This window comes from Callithrix jacchus, chromosome 13 (genome assembly GCF_049354715.1).
Source record: "Callithrix jacchus isolate 240 chromosome 13, calJac240_pri, whole genome shotgun sequence".
Taxonomy (NCBI): domain Eukaryota; kingdom Metazoa; phylum Chordata; class Mammalia; order Primates; family Cebidae; genus Callithrix; species Callithrix jacchus.
The window spans coordinates 56,897,743-56,924,092 of record NC_133514.1 but is presented as its reverse complement, the minus strand read 5'-3'; the positions used below and the strand labels follow the sequence as shown (position 1 = coordinate 56,924,092).

Below are 26,350 nucleotides of genomic sequence, written 5' to 3'. Positions count from 1 at the left end.
ATTTGCTGTGCAAAGAAATGAGCCCATCAGCGTTGTCCTCAACCACATCCCCACCTCACTTGTACACAGCAAATAGAAAGGGTTTCTGTTACATCTATCTTGCCCAGATTCCTCTAGTATATAACAAAACAATGATATTTTTTATTCCCATCAAAAGAACATAGAGAATTTTTTTTCATAGTTCCATGTTTTCCGTGATTCCTAAGGTTGAAGCAAATTATTTACAATGAAGCAGTTTCCTTGCCTTGTGTTATCCTTGATTAGATATCTCATTCCACCCATGATTTAAATATTAGTTGGCATTCCTTATAAGGTTTAATAAACTTTATATAAAATAAAATGCTTTCATATTTTATTTCTGCCCTCCGTACATTATCAGAATATTTGACCCAAACAGTCATTTATGCTTTTCTTTAAAGATATTTACTTCTAAAAATGGTACCACCATAGTCTTACTATTCTTTGTAGATCAAAATCTCATTTTGGAAATCAATTCACACCAGGATCTGTTGTTAGAATTTCATAAAATGTTGTTAAAACGCAAGTGAAATACCAATTAATTCTCTTTCCACTTGGTAAATGTATCCTGGCTTACCCTTAGGGATGTGCAATTCATGTTTGGTCTTTTCACACCACCCTACTGGATGAATGTCAGGGGAACCAGCATTGGTCCAAAAATCATAGCAACTTAAATAACCATCAAAATGAAGTCTAAGACGGTAACCACACACCTGCAAGAGAGAAGGTTTACAATCATTTGTTAAGTGTCATATATTTGGAATAGACACAAAATTCACAAAATATTCATGTATTTTGTCAGTACTATCAACATATAAGAGCCAGTCCTGCTATTAAATGTTTCCACTAGAGGACAAATTTATGGATGACATCTAATTAAGACAAATTGGTAATGAAATTAGACCATGACTTATAGGTATCTAGTGCATTCTGCAAAAATAGTAACCCTTTTATCCAATCTAGGAATCTGAGGGTCAGTTTATGTATTCATTAGTTAACTGGTTTATTTATGAATTCAATACCTGTCAAATATTCCCTTCAGCAACCCTATTTTCTGCCCTCTGGCCTGGATTCATATTCCAAGACAGTGTAAGCTAAAGCACAAAGCAAAACTAACATAGGCATGGCCTTGTTTCAACTCTAACAAATGTATCCAGCATACTCAATAAAGAGAATAATAAAACAGTCTAAGAAATACATCCTCCAGACGTGTGGTACAAGTTTAATAGCTATAATCAATCAGTAAAGTAAATAAATGTGACTGCTACGTTCAATGCTATTAGAAATATAAAGATCTTTTATTGATTTAATAATGTTTAGCAAATATTACATTTTATAAGCCATTCATCAGGAGCTTGCCACTCTAAATAATTTTTGTAAAGTGCATGTATTTATATAAATATATAATTCATATGCATTAATATTATTCATATGCATTTCTCATTATTTCAGCTCAAATGTGAGTAAGTACATCTCATTAATAGGTAAAAATGACACTGGGATTAACAGATTATTATCAACCTCGAGTGAAAATTATTTACCCATTAACGCAAGAGTAAATGCTAGTCGATAAAGGACTTACTAGAAAATTCATCTTAGGGGAAAGGAAAATATTTATTAAGAAACAGTTTCACCCATCGCTAACTAAAATAAATCCATAATGCACTGGATCTTGTCCATAATAAATATCAAACAAATTTGTTATTTTCTAGAAAAGTATCTTTCTGTCACTATGCAATCAGCTCAAGACAATAACACCACCTCTTACCTCCGCTACAGAAAGCACACAGAATACCGATGGACGTCGGGGGTCGATGCCTTCTAATCTCATACCAATCTGAAAACCATTTTCATGCTCTGGAAAGGACTGATCCTACAGAATTCCACAACATGACATTAGCCACTGAGATTTCTTCACAGTTTTATATTAAAACATTTGGTGTCACCTCTAGGTGAAGTCTAAAACAACTGAACTCATAGAAACGAGAGTAGAATGGTGTCTACCTGAGGCTGGAAGTTAGGGGAATGGTGAGATGCTGGTCGAAGGGTACAAAGTTGCAGTTAGAAAGGAAGAATAAAAGTTAAGGTAATGGATGTGTGAGTATGCTTGATTCAATCATTTCACACTGTGCATAGAGCATAACATCACGGTCTATCCCATGATTATATATGGTTATAATTTGTCAAAAACATAAAGAATTTTTTTTTTTTGAGACGGAGTTTCACTCTTGTTACCCAGGCTGGAGTGCAATGGCGCGATCTCCGCTCACCGCAACCTCCGCCTCCTGGGTTCAGGCAATTCTCCTGCCTCAGCCTCCTGAGTAGCTGGGATTACAGGCACATGCCACCATGCCCAGCTAATTTTTTGTATTTTTAGTAGAGACATGGTTTCACCATTTTGACCAGGATGGTCTCGATCTCTTGACCTCGTGATCCACCCGCCTTGGCCTCCCAAAGTGCTGGGATTACAGGCTTGAGCCACCGCGCCTGGCCAAATAAGAATTTTTAAAAAGAATTTACTGTATAGTTTAGAAACTCAGTGATCTGGCTAAAGGTGGAAGACTGTTCTTATATATAATTAGTGCTCAAGGATGGTTTCATTATGTTAATATGCTTTGAAATAGTACCTCTGTGAAGCTCTGTGTCTTATGAACTTCCCATTTGTTCCTTTTGCCCATTTTTCCTTCCTGTACCCTGGATAACTTCATTTTGCTTATTATATTAATTACCTACTCACAGACTGTGACTTGGATCTTCACTGTGTTTACAGTGACTTTGTTGTAGATAAACTTAAAATTTTAATATAGTAAAATATAGGCTAGGCACGGTGGCTCACATATGTAAATCTCAGCACTTTGGGAGGCAGGCAGATTACCTGAGGTCGGGAGTTTGAGACCAGCCTGACCAACATGGAGAAACCACATCTCTACTAAAAATACAAAACTAGCCGGGCATAATGGCACATGCCTGTAACCCCACTGCTCAAGAGGCTGAGGCAGGAGAATTGCTTGAACCAAGGAGGCAGTTCTGGTGAGCTGAGTCATGCCATTGCACTCCAGCCTGGCCATCAAGAGTGAAACTCTGTCTCAAAAAAACAAAAATACAGAGATAGATAGATAGTAAAATTTATCAATCATTTTCTATACATTATGCATACCCAGCCTATGAAATCCTTAACTCTGAAGCTACATAGGTATTTTCCTTTTTTTTTTTTGAGACAGGGTCTCACTCTGTCACCCAGATTGGAGTGTAGCAGCATAATCTTAGCTCACTGCAACCTTCACCTCCCAGGTTCAAGCATTCTCCTGCCTCAGCCTTCTGAGTAGCTGGGATTATAAGCGCATGCCACTACTGCCTGGCTTATTTTTGTATTTTTAGTAGAGATGGGTTTTCACCAATGTTGGCCAGGCTGGTCTTGAACTCCTGACCTCAAATGATCCACCCTCCTCAGCCTCCCAAAGTGCTAGGATTATAGGCATGAGTCACTTTGCCTGGTCCTAGTATTTTTTAAGATCTGTTGAAGTTTCTTTCTTCATATTTAAATTTGTATTACAACTGAAATTGAGTTTTCTATACTGTGAGGTAGAGGCCTACTTTTATCACATGGAAAACATTCAAGAAAAGTTTTCTGAATAGTCCATACTTGAATTGATCAGCAAAGTCGGCTCTGTCATATCTGGTTTCTACATACTTGTAGGTCTTATTTCTGACCCCTCTCTTGTGTTTCGTTGACTTAATTGCCTATATCATATAGTTTTATTTGTTTATAATGAGTCTTTCTATTTGGAGAGCAATCATTTTCATATTAAGTCTTTTAAATTCAGAAACTTGTTCTCTCTCCCATTTAATCTAATCATTCTTGTCTGTAAAAGTGTTTTTTAAGTTTCACATAAAACTGCCAAAATGCTTTGCTATAATTATTTCTGGATAGCTTTGAATGTTTATTTCTATTTTTAATGTAATATTTTCACAGCAGACGTTCTAATTTACTCCCATTCATCATTGTTTTCTTTAAGCACACAGTTTTGAACAGATTCAGCATTATTACTCAGTTTATTCTTAATTGCAAATAAACATATACTAATGGAAAATGATGACTAGAATCTAGTTCTATTACATCTAGAGCTGCATTTAATCACTGATTGCATTATTATTTAATATTGCTTAACATCTAAATGTCTATTTTGGGGTTAAAATTTATTCTTTTAAAAAATTATTCCACGGGCTGGGCACAGTGTCTCACACCTGTAATCCCAGCATTTTGGGAGGCCAAGGAGGGAGGATCACCTGAGGTCGGAGGTTCAAGACCAGCCTGGCCAACATGACAAAACCCCATCTATACTAAAACTACAACAGTTAGCCAAGTGTGATGATGCGTGCCTATAATCCCAGCTACTCAGAAGGCTGAGGCAGGAGAATCACTTGAAACTGGGGGGCAGAGGTTGCAGTGAGCCAAAATCACGCCAGGCACTACAGGTGACAGAGTGAGACTCCATCTCAAAAAAAAAAAATTATTCCACTGGGAAATTTAAAAGTTGCAACAGGACGGTATAGAGAGCACATGCATAGATAGTCTTTGCCTAGATTCACTCATTGTTAACATTTCACCTGCTTTGCTTTACCATTTGTACTTACTCCATCTCTCTCATATGTCTATGTGAGCATATAAATAGATAGAGAAACATATGGATATAGATAAATTTTTTTCTGAACACTTTGAAGACCGTTTACTCCAAAATACTTTTTCCCTAAGAGTAGTGTATTTTCCCTCAAAATAAAACATTCTCTTACAAAACTGCAACTAGATTATAAAGTTTTATAAATTTAACATTTAACAATACTTTTATCTAATCTTCCATTAATATTCCAATTTTGTCCATTTATCCAACAATATGCTTTCCAACTTTCCCCCCATACACTCCCTGCACAGGAGCCAATTTAGGGTCAGATGTTACAATGAGTTGACAAGACTCTTCAGTCTTCCTTAATCAGAAACATTTCGCATACCATGTCATTGTCTTGTATAGCACTGACATGTTTTTTGGAATACAGTCTAACCCCTCTTCTGATTTTTTTTTTTTTCCTTGAGACAGAGTCTCACTCCATCTCCCAGGCTGGAGCACAAGGCTCACTGCAACCTCCAGCTCCCAAGTTCAAGCAATTCTCCTGCCTCAGCCTCCCGAGTAGCTGGGATTACAGGTATATGCCACCATACCCAGCTAATTTTTTGTGTGTGTGCATTTTTTTAGTAGAGACCTGGTTTCACCATGTTGGCCAGGCTGGTCTAGAACTCCTGACCTCAACTATCCATCTGCCTCGGCCTCCCGAACTGTTGGGATTACAGGACCCTCCTCTAATTTTTTAACTAGAACATTCCTCAATGGGGCTGTCTATGGCTTCCTCAAGATTTGATTCAGGTGGTACATTTTTTGCTGGAATATTACATGGATGTGTTGTGCCCTTCTCAAGTATCACATCCAGACGCACGTGATGTCTCTCTATCCCTCACTGGTGATGGTAGTTTTGATCATTCAATCAGAGTGTTGTCCAATTTCTTCACTAGTTACATACAAAATGCACATATACATACATTCATACATAGACATGTACACATGTATACCCATACAAACACACATATATATCTTATAAATCATAAGTTCAAACAGATAGGTCTAAGTCTAATCCTTCCGCGAAAGGTTAGTTCTGCTGTCCTGCATCCACTTTGTGTTTCTGCTTGAACAAAGTCGACACATTTACTCATTTACCAAATCCTACAGGGTCTCTTACAGTTTCAGAACTGTCTCACCCCTTTCTATCATAATAAGAAAACCTATTTTAAAAGTTCAAGATTTCTTTGCAATTTTCACTCCCTCCTCTGTCATCCAGGAATGGAGTATGTAGTTACAAACTGTGTTCATGAACTACTTAGGTTCATTTTTGTTCTCTCTTCAGTAAAGTTACAATATCCATTTGAAATACAATTAGGTTCAAATTTGTTAAATGTACTTTCAGTTCTAAATGATTTTTTTAAATATGTAGAATAATAACATGCTTCCAAAAGTTAAAATTACTAAAAGGTACTCAAAAATGTATGTCTTCCTCCCATATTCTATCCACCCCACTCCCTCACACCACCTCTTGGAGGTCACTAACTTTACTGTTTTCTGTCTTATGCTTCCCAGACTTCTTTTGGTAAAGATAAGCAGTTACATGTAGGTTTTTCTTATTTCCCCTTCTTTCTCACACAAAAGGCGGCATATTATACATGCTCTTTGCACGTGGCATTTTGCATTATTGTTGTCTCTTGGAAACCACTCTGTCTGTTCCCAACTGTTAGACACACTCTTTTTCAAAGCTGCATTGTACTCCACCATGTATAGGTACCACGGCTCATTCAACCTTCTTCTCTACTCGGATGCAAGCCTTTTTTATATAAGGATGAAATAATTTTAAAACCTATGAATTGGCTTGTAAAGTGTCGTTAAATTTTTCTTACATTCTGAGATCATTTTAGAAGCTTCTAAGGAAAAACTTAAAAGATGATAAACCCCAAAATGAAATGGCAAGAATGAATGATTTCTCGGGAATATTTTATTTCTACAAAAATAAATGTCATGTGTGTGTTTAACTCTCCCAGCCTTCTTCTCACATCTACTCTGTTTTCCAGCAGATTGTATTTAACAAGTTTTGTGTGACTACCTCCTGTTCACTGCTTTGAAATTTTTCGGTTAAACTTCAAAAGTGCCACACATATATACAAATACGCATGCACACAATGCTGATAAAATGCAAAGAAAAAGGTAGACCACAGGGAAAGTATATTAATAATGCTGAGAGGAAACTTAAGAAGCCATAGAAACTGGAAGAACGTTGTTCATCTTTTAACAAAACTTAAACACTACACAGTTAGGGGTGGGAAGGAAACTGTTGTGTTGAGCAAACTATACCTTCTTATCACACAAGAATGATAAATTTGAGACACCGGCAATAATTCCCAGCCAGAAGTGAAGATGATCAATGTTACTCGTCAGCCTTTCTTTCTTTCTTTTTTTTTTTTGAGACGGAGTTTCACTGTTGTTACCCAGGCTGGAGTGCAATGGCACTATCTCGGCTCACTGCAACCTCTGCCTTCTCGGTTCAAGGAATTCTCCTGCCTCAGCCTCTCGAGTAGCTGGGACTACAGGCGCACACCACCATGCCCAGCTAATTTTTTTGTATTTTTAGTAGGGACGGGGTTTCACCTTGTTGACCAGGATGGTCTCAATCTCTTGACCTTGTGATCCACCTGCCTCGGCCTCCCAAAGTGCTGGGATTATACGCGTGAGCCACCGCGCCTGGCCTCTTATCAGCCTTTCAAAATGGTTTCCCAATTGAACATTTGGGAGCTTTCCATAATGTTGCAAGTAACACTATATAGCTAAAACAGACTCAGCATTCCTTGAGAGTTTCAAATAAAAAATAAAATGTTCATTTTGGCAATCTGAAAGGCAACATTTAGTGAGAAATATCACTGCCTTTTATCAATCTCTCTTCTCTGTTCAATGGTGTATTCGTGACCTGACAGATCTAAAGTTTTTTTTTTTTCCTTTTTAAATATCTCATATTTTATGAATAGCATTGATAGCTGTATTTATAAGATTACACTTTATGGTATGAAAAGATAGCTAGAATCACACACTTAAAGCAAACAATGGGCCCATTAAATTCAGTCATTAAAAAATCATAAGGTTCAGAGATCTGAAAACACTTACAGATAGACAGACTCAAGCCCAGAAAGGTGAATAAACTTTCTCTAGGTCTCACAGCCAGTTTAGCAGCCAAGTACAGCTAAGGACCTGTGTCTTGTGAAGCCTGCCAGCTGTGTGTTCCCACATAAAGGAATAGAAGTGGCAACTAAAAAGGCAAAACAAAATCTGCCTCGATGCCATGAAGTCCTCAAGGACATTTCCAAAGAAGCGCCAGTGCTCTTGAGTACAGAACAGAAGTTAACGTGTTTTGCTTTGTCATTTTCTTTTCCCAAACGGCCACAAAATAACATTTTCTCATATGAAGTTGATTTATTTTGTCACTAATAAAGGAAAATAAATATTATTCGAAGTTCCACACCTCTTGGCAAAAGCAGGTGCAAACTATAGACTATTATTTAAAATGCTTGTAAAATGAGCCATAGCATGAAGGGAAAGAAAAAAAAAACATTGCCATGCCTAGAGAAACTAAAGACAAGCTACTGGCGGAATTGCTTTATGAACACAGTGCATAAAAACAATCATTATTACATGTGTGTGCCTGCCGCTCCATGGATGAAAAGTCCATGGATAACAAGTGATGAGCACGCAGGGGGAAGAACTCTTAGACACTTGGTAGACATGTGTGAGAAGCTCTAATTTTACTTTATCACTGAGAACCTGTATTACAAGAGCAAGGAGATGATGCTTTGTGGTGACGATTTTGTAAACCATGATAAAATGGGGAAGGTCCATGGTCATCAGTACTAGCCTAGCATCAGCTAGGGGCGTATCACAGAAGAGTGCTCAGGTGATAACTGCAAGATTCCATCTGAATGCCCCTCAACATTCTATTTTATTCACAGGCATGGGTAGGCAGTCAACAATATTTTCCTGATTTTAATTCAGCATTGATAGAGGTGGGGGAAATTGGGCCTGCGATCAAATCCTGGCCACTGAGGCACACGTTTTAGCATGCTATACAAAGAACTGGGCAAGGACCCCAGGCCACTGATTTCCAAACCTTCACACCACGGCTGTCAAAGGGAAAGATGCCCATACGAGGAATTTTATATGCAGATGACAAAAACAATATTTATTATCACACAAAGACCTTTGCCATGAATTCAGCAGACTGTTCAAATGGTTTATCTCAGCAACATCTTCCACATCAAAAAACTGTTCCAGTGTGTCCCTCGAGGGACAAAATGTTCTATTTTAAATTTGAAGGGCGAGATATCAGGAAGTCTTATGTAGGCAAACTGTGCTATAAATGACTTGACCACAGAGAATTTAACTCTTAGACAAAATTTAATGACTTTCTTCACTCAATGGGAAAAATAATCAATCACGTTCATGAAGAAATAATTTCCAAGATGAATACACCCAAAGAGACAGTTAGGAATGCATTTGCAGACTTCTCTGAAGCAGGAAGAAACTACTTGCCAGGTTTTAAGTGTGAGAGTCTTGTCGACTCTGCATTTGATGAAGTAAAAGGAATCTGAGTTTATGTTTGGTCTGAATAAACAGGATGATTGAGAACTGTATGAGAAACCACCAGACACTTGCTGTTGTAACCAGAAACCTGGAATATTAAATAAAATTTTCTCAGTAACACAAATAAAGAATAAAGAATGAGAAGGAAGAGTTATAGAGCCTAAGCTGTCTTTTATCAAGCCTTATATAAATGCCTTTTAACACTGCACTGGATACTGTTTTAAGCACTTACAAATATTAACAGATTAAATCATCATAAAAACCCTATGCAATTAAGTGTTATTATGCACATTTTACAGACGATATGCCCAAGGCCACCACATAAGTCTATCTGACTTTCGTGTTTGAGTGAGTGGTCAGTATGCCAGAACATTAGCCGTAGTTATAAGCAGCAGCATCTCCATTACTAATTAAAGACTTCTTAATTTTTAACTTTTAATTTCATTATTACAAATATAATACAGTTTTAAAATATCTAAAATTGGTGGTCGAATAAGTACCACCTATGGCCATGATATAATTTCCAACTGCCAAAAGTGTGAAAACAGTGCTGTGGGGAGTCTCTAAAAGGCACTCCTAAATGTAGGGATTTAATATAAATAAAGGTGGCACTGTTGACTGCAGAGCAAAAAGATGGTATCAGAACACACGACTATCAATTTGGAAGAACAATTAAGTTAGATTCCTACCACATTATCATATACGGAAAAACTTTTAGAGGAAGAGGAAATAGACATGACCATGGAATACAATGCACCTGTTAACAAAAGCAAAACAGATCTGGCGGGGTAGCTCATGTCTGTAATCCCAGAACTTTGGGAGGCCAAGGCAAGGCGGGTGGATCACCCGATGTCAGGAGTTCAAGACCAACCTGGCCAACATCGTGACATCCTGTCACTACTAAAAATATAAAAAATTAGCCAGGCAGGAGAATTGCTTGAACCTGGGAGGCGGAGGTTGTAGTGAGCCAAGATCATACCACTGCACTCCAGCCTGGGCGACAGAGTGAGATTCTGTCTCAAAAAAAAAAAAAAAAAAAGGCAAGACACATCACTGGATCTGCCAAGGCAGAATGACAGCCATGATCAATATCAAATATTAGATAAGCATATGCTGTGCTGTCATTTTTAATCAAAAAAACAGCTATTTATATAAACAGGATTTACATATCTACATAACTACACATAAACAGATCTGGAAAAATTTACTTCAGATTATTTTGAGTGGTTCATCTAGGGAGGAGAACAGAGAGAGACCTTTATTTTTATGCTCTTCTGTCTTCTTAAAAATGTTAAATGGCATAGTAATTCTTAAAAAATCAACACATACACATAATCAAATGATGGTGACACTAACTGAGCAGGCAGGATGCAGGCCATGAGAAGACGTGTACGTCCTGCTAAGGAACTTTTATTTCATTCTTAATTGATAAAGCACCAGCAAAAGATGCAAGAACCATTCTTGCAACTCTTATTAGCAGCGGTGTAGGGAATCCATTATAAAGGTGGCAAGACCAGAAGTAGAAGATGGTTAAAAAGGCTTCAAGTATCTGCCAATAATTGACAATCTGCCATATGCCGTGTAGGGCATTAAGTCAACTACATAAGCCTTAGAATAAAGCCCCCTGTACTGGAACTATGACAATCTGCATTTCACACATGAAGAAACTAAGGCTCACAGGTGTTTAAAAATTGCTCCATTTGTACACTAGCCAGTACAAAACCTGGAATTCAAATTCAAACTCTGGCCTGTGCACTTAACTGCCACGTTCTTCTATATTTAGAAAGTTGCAACAACTTTGACAAGTGATAATGAGGACCTCAGCTAATGCAAGCAGGACCGAATGGAATAAGTGGCCAAATTTAACACATACTTAAGGGGTAAAATGGGCAGTGTCTGATGACTGGTTGGAGGCAGAGGACAAGGGAGGCAGAGGATTTAAGGTGGTACCCCCATTTCAGGCTTGAAAGAAATTCTCAAATTTTCCATAATGCTAACTTTCACTTTGACAATGGTAATGATATCTAACAACACTTTCAAAGACTTCGTGGGAAGCTCATGAACAACCACACACTGCACCTTCCAACTTTCTGTTGCATTATGATAGCTCCAATGTTCTTCCAGGAATCTTGCAATGCATCTTTCATCATAAAAGTCTACTTACTGCAAAACACTGGAAGACTATGAGAGGTTATGAAACTCCTTCCTTGCTTTTTCCTTGAGAAAGTTTATGATTTTTACCTGAGTTAACAGTGGCATTTAGCAAGAATGTTAGATTCTCTTCTGGCTTTCTCTTGTTTTAATCACAGAAAACAGAACTTAAAATATTATATACACTAAAACACACACACACACACACACACACGCTGCACATATGCACATTTGCCTCTTTTTCTATTCTTGCTCAAACTATACCTTAATATATAGTGGAGTAGGGTAGGGTTCATGATGTCCTCTGGGATTCTAGAATCCTCCTGAATTTTATACAAAATTTTGTATGCAAATGGATATAAGCATTTCCCTAAGGATATTATTATTCCCTAAGGATATCCTCATTCCCTAAGGATATTATCAATAGTTTTCATTAGATGTTCAAAGAGGTCTAAGACCCAAAAACAGATTAAGAGCCACATGGCTATCCTGCAAGGGGATTTGTCATTAATCAATCCACTGACTAAATAATACACATTTGGAAGACGTCAGTAAGCAGAACATAACAGTTCACTGCAGTTGTTCATCATGGGGATACAGGCCAAGCAGCAAGGCATGCTTCGCATTCTGCTTCTTCAAAGTGACACCTTTCTCTTGCCATCTATTTGTTTGGCTGATGGGGAAAATCATCACCTACATAATTAAACAGAACTTGCTACAAAGCTGCAGTTAAGATGGCAGTGAAGGGTGGCTGATTGCATATTTTTAAACTTTCATTTTAGAGACTACTTCCTTGTTATTTCGAACATTTTTCATAGATTAATTCTGAACTTAGAATCCTAAACTGCTGCCAAGATTATAGCAAGAGGCATTCTACAAATAGAGAAACAGAATTTAGGGCTCAACAAAAATATACTTTAATAAGTTAAGTGAATGCAGTTCTTCTTGGCTTTTTGGGAATCCATTCTTCCAGAATTTCAATTGCAAAAATCCTCATTCCCCTAGAAGCTACTGATAGTAAGAAATCTGGCTGCACAATAAACATTTTAATGCGCATCCTAACCACCGACTGAATTACGGTCTCAGAAACAAAAGCAAAGCACATACCGGAGCAGGTAAAACACTACTAGATCCAGACAACCTTTGACCAGCAAAGATCATTCATGAACAAAGAGAAAGAGCCCTCACCATACGTAATACAGGACTGCATAGAAAGAACTTTTTTAAATGACTCCTCAAGTTCTTTGATCATTCACTGGCCATCACTGAATTGATTCCACAAATCCTCTGAGTCTAGTGTCTAAAACAATAAAGTCACATATTTTTTCCCAATGATTAAACTCTTCCCAGGGAAAAAAAGGCATGGATACTTCAAATACAGTTTTCCTTTAACTGAACGAGAATCATGTCTACCCTTGATTCCAAATGCCACCATTTTCCTCTTTAATTTCTCCTCCTTCTGAAGAGCTCTGAACTTGACATTCAGCTTCCAGCTGGAACTGCAGATAAGCAGCTGTCACAGGGGCTTCACACCCCTACCAGGAACTAAAAAGCAATCCTGATCTGACTGTCTGGTTCCAGACTTCAGATCTGCTCAACTATTTCCCAGTACTGCTGGTACTTTCAATCACTGTTTCAGAGACACAGAGTCTAAGAGTAGGAAAACCATCTGAATCACAACATCAGGATATATCTTCAATTCCGCCCCAGAACTTAGACCTCTAGCAACTATGGGAAATGAACATGAAAGGGAATTCTTTCTGCTCTTCAGAGCCCCAGCAATTAATCATCTTAAATGACTTCACGTCACAAGGCCACACTCTATTTTTAAAATACAATTCCTTCTTTGGTCTTGATATGCCTTGCGATTTAAACGTCAACCGAACACCTCAATATAATGCAAACAGTATTCTTTCAAAAAATGCTTCCCCCCTCCCCTGGAGTATTGTTAAATACCAGGAAAGTTACCTTAAAACTGGAGGCAACAAAATACATATAAAGGAAAAAAAAATAGGCAGACAGGCAAACAGTTTAGGCAAATAAAAAGAGGATATAGGTTCTGGCTATAATTTGGTTCTAAGCATATCGGAATGCATAAAGTATTTCACTGCAGTTTTTAAAAGTACTAAAAAGCCACACATGGTCATCATTTGGCTTATGATTAATATTTAAAGTACTAAGAAGCATCTACATTAAAATGGTGATAGTATTCACAGTGACCATCAAGGAATTTGGAAGTATGTTCATAGCACAAAAACTTGATAGTTGACTAAACACCTTTGGTTGGAAAGGTTCTAGGTATCTCCAAGTTTCACAAGTTTTAACAAACAGGAATTTCTGCAGAAGCATCTTCCTGCACCTGCAAGGCTAAATACAATACCAGACTTTATCAAAAACAAAATGCACATGTACACGTCTTTCAGATTCCATTTGATGCATAGGCATAGATAGGAAAATTCCATTTTTAAAATATAACTCAGGCATGGGTTAAGAACTTAAATCTGGGGTAAGGTGAATTCCTTTTACTTAGATTTCAAGTAAAGAAGACAGAGAGAGAATAGGAATGTGTTCAAATAAGGCTGTCTCGTTTCTAGGACAATTAGGAGGTTAAACCAGGAAGGTGCCTCTGTTCCTGTTCCAACAACCTCCAGGCCCTACCAAAATAAATACAACCCTATCATCCTGCAGAAGGCTGGAATTACCTTTTCAGGACATAAAGTATTTCTTTCTGAAATCATACTAGATTATAACAATAGCTATGAAGAGGGGAAGGAGGTAGAGCAGGACAAGAAAGTTGGGGGAGGTGGGAACGCCACAATTGTGCCTTGTTAAGAGAGAAAGGGGATGAAATGAGGAACTGCTTCTGTTTCATCATGAATAAAGTTGGTGAGTCATCAGGCAGGGGAGAGGAGGCTGGGAACAACGTGACCCACCAAGGATTCTGCTCCAAGGCCAGTGGGTTTCCCACTGGGCGCCCACTGTGAAGCGCAGATCAGGAGACTGAGACAGGAACCCCCCCAACCCCCCGCAGTGAGCAGGCCAGGCTGGAAGGGGAGAGGACTGTGGTCAAAGGGAGGCAAGTCCTGACAAGGATGAGGTCTGTGGAGTCCAGGCTGGGCTAATGTTCTGAATACACGGGTGGTCAGGAGGTCAGAGCACACACAGCATCAGGAAGGGCTGAGAAAAGGCAGTGGGAAGAGCAAGGGAAGAGAGAAAGAGTGATTTGAAGAACTGCTTGTACTTAAGAAAGTCATCTACGTGCCAGACACTAGTAGGCTGGACACTTGATACACACTATATGGAACTCTTGAGGAAAACCACTGAGAAGCGGGTGATATTTATCTGCTGTTTTCAGTTAAATCAACTAAAAGTCAGGGAGGTGCCTCCACACAGTGAGGAGAGGCAGTGGAGGGCTTACTGAGGCAGTGCAGGTAAAAGCACCAGCAAGCAACAGGAACCTCTACCAGGAACCAGAGGGCAGACAGGAACTGAAACAGAAAGCAAGAAACCCACTCAGGCTTCCAGGAGATCACGATTCCACCAAGAGACAAAATACACCCACGTGGAACCACAAAGAATGGCACAAAAAGCGGCCAGACGTGTTAAATACAGAGGAACCACAATTCACGAAGATCCCTCCCACAAGGCATGCAGGCATGGTGAAGGGTGGGGCCAGCCTGGACAGAGAGAAATCACTTAAGGAACGGCTGTAAAAATGCATGTCGAAAAAAACCAGGGCACACAGTAAATGAAGGCAGTAGTGCAGCAGAGTGAAAGTAGCCATAGATAATTATGAGGCAAAACTGGAGCAGATTAGATTGCCAAACACACACACAGCGAAGAGGAGAGGGTGGGGCACGCTGACTGCAGGGAAACCGAGCACAGGGCCCTTCACAGGGACACGGAGCCCCAGGAGCTAGCTCCACCAAGGAAGGCTGAAAGGTCTTGATGTGCTATGGTCTGCCTGCCCTCCAGGTGAGGAATTGCTAACAACAGGAGAAAGACCCAGGAGCAGGGCAGGAGCTGTGTTGTGTCTTGGTAGGATGGCAGTTAAAGAGCTGGATGAACTGACCCAAAGGTCAGGTTGCAGAGGCTGGAGGTGGAAAGAAGGTTAGAAAAATCCAGAAAGAAGAATATGCAGTCTAAAATGTCTAGAAGAGAGACTGGACTAAGGAGACGAATTAGGGAGGAAAATGCAGAACCCAGGGGCACTATTTTTTCATAAAAATGGAACAGACTTTAAGAGTATTTACATTCTAAAAGGAAATGTTCAAAAGAGAAGAAACATCAACTTACAGGCAGGCCGTGAGATAACCGATGGAGTAAGAGTTCTAGAAAGGCAGGAATGGAAAGGTTGCAGAGCACAGGCACGGGAGACTGGAGAGAAGGGACACCTCTTCCAGGACCATAGAGGAAAGAGGCAGGAACAGGTATGCTAAGTGACGGTCTGCAGGGGGCAGTGGAAGATTTCACCACATGCAGTAAGGGAATGAAGGCTTCGGGTGGGAGAAAAGATGCCTGCGAGCATAGACCTGCCTTCCTACGCAGGAGGGAAAGCCCAGACTAACAACACAGAAGGACTGCCAGACAATGCCTGCACGCTAGGCCGTGCCTCTGCAGGGCCACCAGCTATCTGTAAGGCCTCATGGTTCCTACTCAGCAGTGCTTGGCACCTGAGGTAGAGAAGTTAGACAGTGAGTGTGCATCAGTCAGGAGCTGGGATTGCAATGGGCATTGATGGGGAGAGGACATCAGGGAAGCAAGGGACTGAAGATCCTGGCAAGAGAATGGCTGACATGAAGGAACTGGGCTGAGCTGGCCAGGGAAAATATGAAGCCAGGAGGGCAACAACAAAGGAACTGCAAGTCTTAAAAGAAAAACTGATGCTGTGAGAATAAGGGAGAGAAAAGTCTGGAAAGACAGTGGACAAGATCAGACGGTGAGGTTAAAGTTCACCACTGCAGAGGAGGTTCAACTGTGACTTACGCCAGTGCAGTCACAAAGGCAGATGGACTGAACTGAAAAGGGGGCACCGGTTACTAGGGTGGAAGCACCCAAGGTCCTAGCCATGTCTTGTAGTTCTCCTTGAAAAGATCTTCCACCTTTTTGGTTAAATGTACTCCTAGGTATTTTTCTGTGTGTGTGGTTATCATAATTGGGATTGTGTTCTTGACTTCCTCTCAGCTTGAACATTATTGATGCATAGAAATGCTAATGACTTTTGCACACTGATTTTGTATTCTGAAACTTTACCGAAGTCGTTTATCAGTCCCAGGAGCCTTTTGGCAGAGTCTTTAGGGTTTTCTAAGCATAGAATTAACTTTTATTTTCAATATTTCAGTGTCAAAAGCTGAAGGGTTCCATCTCAGCTGGCTGACCTGAACAACATTATAATAATATTTACACAATGAAAATGAAGATTAATAGTCAAAAGCACAATGTCAATATAAAATTGAGTCTAGTCTGATGCTCCTTCGTGGAAAGCTGACATGAACCATCTGCCTTTTTGATTATATTAAAACTTATTTTCAATTACAGACAATGCTTATTTCATCTGAAAATATAAATTCAAGTTAGAGTAACACTGTGATCTTGAACACAAGTGTCCTCTTTAGTCATTAAGGCAAATCAGACATAATAATTGGTGAGCTTAATTCTCCTCCTCATTCAGGGTCAAATGAGGTCTTATCTCACATATGGAATGCCTAGTAAATTCATTACATGTGCATTCCACGAGCAATTGACATTCTGCCTCAGATTGTTTCTGTGTTATTATGAGCATATCACATCCTAACTAGCCAGCAAGATTCTAAGACATCATGTCACACATTCTTTAGTGTTTTGGCCAGTCTTACACAGCACTTTGCACACACAGAGCCTTAAACAGGTGAACGGCTTGAGTGTCAGATTATCAGTGGAGAGAAAGGTAGTCCAACATGTCAAACATGTCTGTTTTCTCATACACTAATGCTTTGCTGTTACTTTCAGAGGTGACAAATATTAGAGTCCAAAAGCTTGAGAAAGTCCAATTTCAAAGTTGTGTTCTTAGCCAAAGAATCATCAAAGAGCGCATCACCTGCTCACCACCCACCTCCCTCAACAGAGTCTCTCCAGCTTTCTCCACCCTCCCAAGGGGGCCCACTCCTGTCTTTATGCCCCACAGTGTGTGCTCCTCCCACTGACTGCCTTCCAGCGCCTCTATATTCCTATCTCTGTAAAGTCAAGGGAGAAAGTTATATGACCCAGAGCCTATGATTACACAGTTCTCAATACCATCATGAGGATTTATTTCAGAAACAGAAATCCCAAATTTGCCCCCTTGATCTTTTTTTTGTTAACACCAGGTCATGAGGGAAAATCTAAAGAAGAAATTCTCAGTCCTGCAGGTGTTCTTGCACTGGCTGATGGGCCTTAAAGGTTCTTAGAGGAGAAGCTCTGAGAATAACGTTAATGCACCGACTGGCTGAGATGTGGGGCAACAAAGGAGCTGGACAGAGAATTGGCTACCATCAGCCAAAACTTTCCTTGCTCTGCAAATTAGTCCACACTTCACCCCTAACACCCAAATATCTGATTCAATCCTGCGTGGGTGTAAGAGAGGACCCTTGCCCTAGGACTGAGCTGAGGACACAGCACAGGTCTGACTTCTAAACCAGAGTAGCCATCAGGGCACAAGCCTCACCAATGTTCTTTGGCTCAAATCCTGGACCTTGACCCCTCTACCTCTGCCCTTGGGTGTCACGGTGCCTGACAAGTCTCAGGCAGCTCCTGTTCTGGCCCACTCTGTTCCATCCTCCCAATCTGCAGTGGCCCTGCGGCAAGGGCCGGGAGGGGTGGCGGGAAAGGGCAAGGTGACTGTGAGCTACACCAAACTGTCCCGGTCCAAGCCAACCACCTTCAAAGATCTTTACACTCAGAAGTGAGAAGAGATTCCCTAGAAGTCATTCAGCAGTGACTGATCATCTGAGCACACTCAACACAGCAGGCACTGCCGGGACACATGAAGGAAAAACCCTTACCATAATGAACTTGCACATTTTGATGGAACAAACCCCTAACTCATCAAGTGAAAGCAACATGGGGAAACAGGAGCCTGACTCCTAGGCAGTTCCTAAATCTTCCATGGTAATGGGCCCTAAACCTGCACAAAGAATGCAGGAGGTTCTCAAGCTGCACATGTTCCAGGCCCAGCCCCTAAAGGTCTCATTTAGAAGGTCTCAGGAAGACCCATGCTGTGCTTTCCAAAGCTCCACAAAAGTACCTGGTATGAAGAATGGGTTAAGAACACTGCCATAGACGTTTTCATTTTCTACGGTACAGCCTTCATACTGTTTGTTAGTGAAGCATACCACCTAGACGACAAAAGGACACGCATCATTTCTTAAACACAAGGGGCCTGCACTTGGTTTCCCTTTCTTTTCCTCTTTGCTATACCTCTTCCTTCCTGTCCTGCTGGCATGTCCAGGATTATAAATGCTGGCCCTTTCACATGCTAACAAATACTAGAGGTAACTCAACAGGTGTCGTAAAAAGTAAAGAAAATAAAAAGTTGTAGCTTCCTGCTACAGGTTAAAATGTAAAGTAATGAGGCAAATCTGATGAAAGTTTTCATATGAATTTCCCCTAAAACATCTAAAACTCACCAAGAAGAGCAGAAAGACTATCGGAAGATTTGGTGTGTTGGGTAAAGAGTATCCCCTGTAAGTCCCTGGTGCTAGCAGATGGTCAAGGAAGTCTACACTGGCTGCTCCGTTCATCTTTCTATCACGTATGCCAGGACTCAAGGGTTTACTGTCTTCTCTAACATCTTGCTCAACCCACCACTCTCAGCAACTCATCTAAACAGATCCTTCTAACTGCAGGTAAAACAGGCTAATAAAAATAAAACCTAATACTTATTGAGCATGTATAATGTGCACATTGCATCCTATATCCTTTATGGGTACAACTGCTTCAGTCCTCCAGCCACCCAAGGAGAAAGGTAGGGGACTTTTCCCACCTCATGGGTGAGGAAACTGAATTGAATGACTTGTCCCAGGTTACAGAGCTGGCAGGTGGCGGCACCGGGCTCCAGCCCACTCTGAAACACTAAGGCTCTGATTAAGTTTATGGGGTCATTTTCCAGCACAGCCTACAAATAATTCAAATAAGTTGGTGGGCTATCTAGGAAAGTCATTTCATTTTAACTAAATCTCTTAAATGTTGCTTCCTTGCAAAAATATAAGTCCTTCAGTGGCTGACCTTGGAAAACAGCTCAACAGGTGCTGCGACAGCCTTCTGTTCTTTCAAGTACCACTCCCAAGACCATGCTCCCTGCGCAGCCGCTGAAGGGACTGGAAGAGAAAACACAATGACTTTTCTCAAAACAATCAGTGACAGGAAAATAATGAAACTTACTTGACAATAGACTCAAGAAGCAGGCTGATTAGTTAAACTGGTAACTGAAAGACCCAGCAATTAAGAAGAGTCTTCTCTCTCACTTCCTGTGAACATTTAGTAAAATCACCTAACCACTCCATGTTCAGCTTTTCCTGTTTCAGACCAGGCTAGTGAATATGTCCAACCCTCAAGTCAATGCCTAGTGAACTCTCAAATTAGGCACCATCTTGCTCCTCTCAAAGAGGAGGAACAGGCACGGGCTTTCTGGAAAGTGATTTAGTTAAGGTTACAGAGAATCATCTAAAATGTTTTATTATCTTCCACTTTCATACTTCTTTTGCTGTGAATGCCAATTGACACAACCTGTGGAAAGGTAATGTGGCAGTATTATCAAAGCTTAAAAATTGTTCCTGGCTGGGCTCGGTGGCTCACACCTATAATCAATCCCAGGGCTTTGGGAGGCTGAGGTGGATGGATCATGAGGTCAGGAGGTCGAGACCAGCCTGGCCAATATGGTGAAATCCCCTCTCTACTAAAAATTTAAAAATTAGCCAGACATGGTGGCAGGCACTTGTAATCCCAGCTACTCAGGAGGCTGAGGGAAGATAAATGCTTGAACTCAAGAGGCGAAGGTTGCAGTGAACTGAGATCATACCACTACACTCCAGCCTGGGCAAAGGAGTGAGACTCCGTCTTGGGGAAAAAAATCGTTCCTACAAGTTGAACCAGCAATTCTCCTGGGAATTTGTCTTATTGCAATCACAGTAGATGTGCCCAAGGGGTGAAACACAAGAATTTTGTTTCCTAAAATCCCAAGTCAAATGAAACACTGGAAACAAAGTAAAGGTCCACAAAGGAGGAGGTAATTAAATGCATTACATGGACATGTCCTTTCAAAACCAGGCAGTAAATTGCATTGTAGACGACTGTCTAAAGGCAGAGAAGGACTACGTAATGATACACCACTAAGCAGGAAAAAGAAGCAGTTAAGAAAACGAATTGATAATTTTTGGTAAATGTGTAATGGATTAAATAAAACTGAACTTAAAATATAAATCAAAAACGTTTAAATGAAGTAAGTCATCTTAGTGCCAGAATTATAAATATTTCCTTCCCAATTTTCTTTGTGCTTTGTTTTCCAAATTTTCTAGATGAATAGCTAATCTCTGTAATTCAACAAAATTATCATTTTTGAATTTAAAAATTCTGACAAAAAAGATTAATATTGTCTTAGGTTTACATTCTACTGCCCAGTTATTCCTTCTCTAGGATTACACACTAACGAATTAGTCAAAGCGGGAATAAGTTGATGGTAAAAATGTACATCACAAAATAAGCAAAAATGCAAAGTATTATTAATATGAGAAGGAGGTTAAATAAACTATTGTCCATATATACCTATATGATTCTGAGGTTATCAAAAACTATATTTTTATGTTTTACATATTTAATAGAATATTTTGAGAATTATCTGGGTTAGGTTAAAAACTAAGGCCACAAACAGTGACTATTTACATCTTATCTGCTGTTTTGTGTCCTTACTTACGCTAAGTGAAATAAGTTAGGCACAGAAAGATAAATACTAAACAATCTGATCGTCATGCAATCAAAAAAGTCAAACTCATTGAAGCAGTGCTTAGAAAGGTGGTTACCAGAGGCTAGATGAGCAAGGAATTGGGAATGGGGAGGTGTTGCCCAAAGGATACAACCTTCTAGTTAGACAGCAGATGTAAGCTTTAGCGATATGTTGGACAGCATGTTGATTATAGTTAATAATGTTATATACTTCAATACTGCTAAAAAGAATTGATTTTAAATATTCTCAAGACAAAAAATGTAAATATGTGAGGTTATGGATATGTTAATTAGCTTATGTAATCGTTCCACAAACACATATCAAAACATCACATTGTACCCCATGAATATATACAATTATTACTTGTTGATTAAAAATAAAATAACAACATACATACATATATATTATACAAATTAGTCCATATATTAAGACATCCATTTATTCACATGTTTATACAGCACATTTTATGTGCTAGGCAACAGGCATATGTGTGTCCACAAAACGAAACACATTTATATAGAAAAGCAATCGGAAGGAAACAGCAGAGTATTAACAGTGGCTACACATGGATGGCAAGATTGATGTAAGTACACTTTCCTTATTTAACACAATCTACATTTTAAAAATGATCTACAAGTATTATTACTTAGCCATACACACACACATATCCTTGGAGAATACTCATCAGAAAATGCTATCTGAGTCTTAATTTTAGCATCTATCTTGCTGTGAATGTTCCAGAAGGAGATGCAGACGGTAAAAGGTCAGTGATGCATCAGCAACGGGAATGACAGGAGGTAAGATGCACCTCTCACTCAAACATTTGAAACCTCTCGAGACAATACAACAATGTGACTGAATAACAAACACAAAATCCATCAAGTTGTGCTAGAATAATTCATGTAAACTTTTAGTCATTTAAAAATTTCTAGCTGGTTGCAGTGGCTCACCCCCGTAATCCCAGCACTCTGAGAGGCTGAAGAGGGTAGATCACTTGAGGTCAGTAGTTCGAGACCAGCCTGGCCAACATGGTGAAACTCCATCTCTACTAAAAATACAAAATGGTGGTACTCAGCTAGTTGGGAGGCTGAGACAGGAGAATTGCTTGAATCTGGGAGGCAGAGGTTGCAGTGAGCCAAGATTGTGCTATTGCACTCTAGCCTGGGCAACAAGAGCGAAACTCCATCTCAGAAAAAAAAATAATAATAATAATAATAACAATAATAATAAATTTCTGATCCCCTGTTAACGTGACAAGTGTGCATGAACAGGTTATGTGGAAATTTTATTCAGTTCCGCGAAATGAGTAAAATCTGTTGTCTAGTAGATGAAAAATAAACCACAGGCATTTCATTTCTTTTGCTACCCAGATGTCATTAACAACAAAGGGAAGTAATTTAAAGTCAGCGAATAAAGAAAAACTTCATATCAATTTATAGCTAAAAATTAGGCTCAAAAAAGCACAGACATCAATATTCACTTTCTGTCACAACACTAACTTATTATTGCTAAATACACTTGCTAATGTATGAGAATTTTGGGGGGGTGCAGGATGCCGAGTCTCACTCAGTTGACCAAGCTGGAGTGCAATGGCATGATCTCAGCTCCCTGCAACCTCGGCCTCCCAGGTAGCTGGGATTACAGGCATATGCCACCACGCCGGGCTAATTTTTGTATATTTAGGAGAGACAGGGTTTTACCATGTAGGCCAGACTTGTCTTGTACTCTTGACCTCAGGAGATCCATCCACCTTGGCCTCCCAAAATGCTGGGATTACAGGCGTGAGCCACTGCAGCAGGCCTGAGAATTTTTTAAAGCATTTTCATCATCAAAAAAGACACCAGAATTGTCATTAGCAGATTTTCTTGTATTGTTTGGAAATATTGAGACATCATGGTGTGATTTCCATCAAGGAGGCCCATTCCATTGGCCCATTAGAACGTCTAAAGGTTTGCACTGTTTCTGCCACATGAGATGTTTTAGTCTACCAGAGAGAGAAAGTAGAAACCTGACAAACCCTGAGGATGCTCCAAGAAGACTATTCAACATCCCAATTTCCACACAAGCATTCTGCTACATTACAATTATGTGCTTTACAAAAAACATTATGGCAGTGTTGGCTCTAAAGCAAATACAGATATCTCATTTTCTACAACAGCTGTGTTCCTTAAAAGATTGCATGTAATTTTGCAATTTAATCATATTTCCAATTGTCACACATTATCATTTCACCAAAAGTAGACTATACTAAGACTTCCTTTTATGATCACATACGTACCAACGAGCCTTTTAAAATTGATCAAAAATAAGAATACATAATATCAAACAATAAAAACTTTCACTGAATTATATCTTTTGGTGAAGCAAGAGGATTACTCTGTAATATGGTGCCTTTAAGTAAGATGAGGGAATACTGAGTTTGCTTACACCTCGGAGCCTGTAGACAGATCCTCCCTGGTCACTGAATTATAAAGGAATTCTCTCACCCTGGTTTCTCACCATGTTGTTTCATTATTCACAGGAAGTACATTAGCTGAAATTAACCAGTTTGCTTACTTGGAAGTAGAATATAAACTTCTACAAAGGAGGGTAAACCATCTTGGTATTGTTCATCATTTATTTCTCTGGAGCTACAATCATGCCTGGCCATAAATATTTGTTTAATAAATTAAAGGAAAGGAAGGCAAGCAGAATAGCACCTTGGGCCTTAAATATGAATTCAAAGATACCTATTTTGACGAATTCATTTCTCAGTTTCCTGAAGAGAAGGAACCAATTATGAGACAGCACTGCTTCAGGCACTAAATTAAATTTTTATGCAGTTTCCTCAGACATACTACAGATATGGCACTCATTTATGGAATATTAGATATTTGTGCAGCTTCATAAACCCTAAATTCCATTTCTTCTCAGTATATTCACTGGCTACAGCAAATTGTTCCAATCATTACCCTTCTGCCAAACATTATATAATAAACAAAATACATTTGATTAAACATTACCTGTCACTTAATATATACCTATTACATACCAGGCACTGGTTGGGGTGTGTGTGTGTGTGTGTGTGTGTGTGTGTGTGTGTGTATGTATACATTTTTACTTGTTACTTACAATATTGAATATTAGATTAACAACCCTATTTTATTGTTCTGAGAAGCTGAGGCTCACAGAGATCATGTGGTTCACACAGCTGGAAAAGTCCATATGTAAACAAAATCCCTAGTTCGGGCAACCCCACTATCCATTCCTGACTCACTGTAGCACACACAGTCAAAATGGAACAGAAATGCCTATTTAAATAGTAACTTTTAAGCTTAAAATCACCATAAAATTAAGTCTGCAGGAAAATGAAAAAAGTTACTCATTGATGGTGGCTTTATAAATTTGATTAAAACTTTTGAAAATCATGTTGATAATACATATTTATAACCCAAAATTAAAGAGAATTCACTGATCTATTCATCCCAACTTTAATATTTTATTCTAAAAATGCAAAAGGAATAAATGCAGCCTTTACAACAGTACAAAGTTGGGAAAATATCTAACTATCCAACAACAGAAATAAATAAATTATGGTTATGATCACATACTACTTTTTAAAGATTCATTAAGCACAGTTTATATGTATATTATCATTAGAACCGCACATGTTTATATACAAATACAAATCATAAGATGAAAATGAAGACCATGTGTTAAGGTGATGAGATTTGTGAAGCAATGCAAGGCAAAGCCTGAAAGACTTGGCCATAAGAACATCCAGTTCTAGGAAACTGCACAATACTCATCAGGGATCCTTTTAGGCTGGGCGTGGTGGCTCACACCTGTAATCCCAACACTTTGGGAGGTGAGCTGGGTGGATCACAAGGTCAGAGGTTCGAGACCATCCAGTCCAACATGGTGAAACCCCGTCTCTATTAAAAATACAAAATTTAGCTTGGCTTGCTTATAGTCCCTGCTACTCGGGAGGCTGAGGCAGGAGAATCGCTTGAACCTGGTAGGTGGAGGTTGCAGTGAGCCACGATCGTGCCACTGCACTCCAGCCTGGGGACAGAGCGAGAGCTGTCTCAAAAAAAAAAAAAAAGAAATCCCAATTCCATTAGTCATAAGCACCACCCTTCACAGTGATATTTCCATTTCATTTCAAAAGTTATGCTGCATGTGTCTCCGTCAGGAAATGCCTTGGAATATTTGACAAACAACTGTCAGTGGCAACCAACCACGCCGTTATGAATAATGCCTTCTTTTGTGGTACAGACTGGAAACGATACAGTCTTCCTAATCTTAACAATTGATCACTGCTGAACAATACTCCACTGAGGTCACACCTGCAGACTCACATCTCAGTACCTCTGCCAGGCCACTGTGGCGGGAACCTTTCCATGCTCTCCCTGCATTTTTCACCTGCACAGTCAGGCTGTTTTTCATTTCAGCACCACTGAATTTAAACTCCTTTAGTGCTCATCTCCCCAGGCAAAGCAGGTACTGAGAGAACCCAGCTTCTCCCCCACACCACCTTTACTCTAGTCAGGGAGACAGGCGTGTAGACAGATAAACATCACCCATAACCCGAGATACGGTGGGACTCAGCATTTTGATGAATAAACAAGCAGACACAAGTGCTGATAGGCACTAGTTAAGAAACCCAAACGATGTGTCTGGAAACAAAACGAAGGAGGATTTACTCTGAACACAGAAAGCTTCCCGGAGGACAACTTTCTTTGAGAGGAAGAGAAATTTGGCATACAATCCAGGGAGAAGCAGCATGGGCAAAGCCAGGAAACTGGAAAGAAAGAGCTGCCTTTGCAAATGCCAGAGGCTGGGAGGGGTTCTGCACAAAGCTTGCAGGGATCCACTTAGCAGAAGGCTGCACTGCAGGGGCTGGAGGGGCAAACGTAAGATCACACAGGTTCCTCAAAGTCAGCCTCGCAGGTTTGGTCTTCATGCATGTGGTTTAGAGAACCACTGGAGACTTCTGAGTGGTGGATGGTATCATCAGAACTTC

At 39.6% G+C, this 26,350-nt stretch overlaps 1 protein-coding gene across 20 annotated transcripts in view; it reads right to left on the bottom strand.

Moving 5' to 3' along the window:
• Positions 1-26,350, bottom strand: part of L3MBTL4 (L3MBTL histone methyl-lysine binding protein 4) — a 464,367-nt gene that overhangs the window by 289,060 nt on the left and 148,957 nt on the right. For 16 of the 20 annotated variants that reach the window (XR_013525731.1, XR_013525732.1, XM_078347776.1 and 13 more), the window contains exons 5-7: positions 19,632-19,723; positions 1,787-1,891; positions 596-731 (exon numbers count right to left, since the gene is read on the bottom strand). Coding sequence is in view for 18 of the 20 variants with exons in the window: in XM_078347776.1 (XP_078203902.1) it covers positions 596-731; positions 1,787-1,891; positions 19,632-19,723 (333 nt within the window). In the remaining 2 variants the exon portion in view is untranslated. The remainder of the gene's footprint in view (positions 1-595; positions 732-1,786; positions 1,892-19,631; positions 19,724-26,350) is intronic. The other 4 variants (XM_078347781.1, XM_078347783.1, XM_078347780.1 and 1 more) reach the window with 1 other exon arrangement.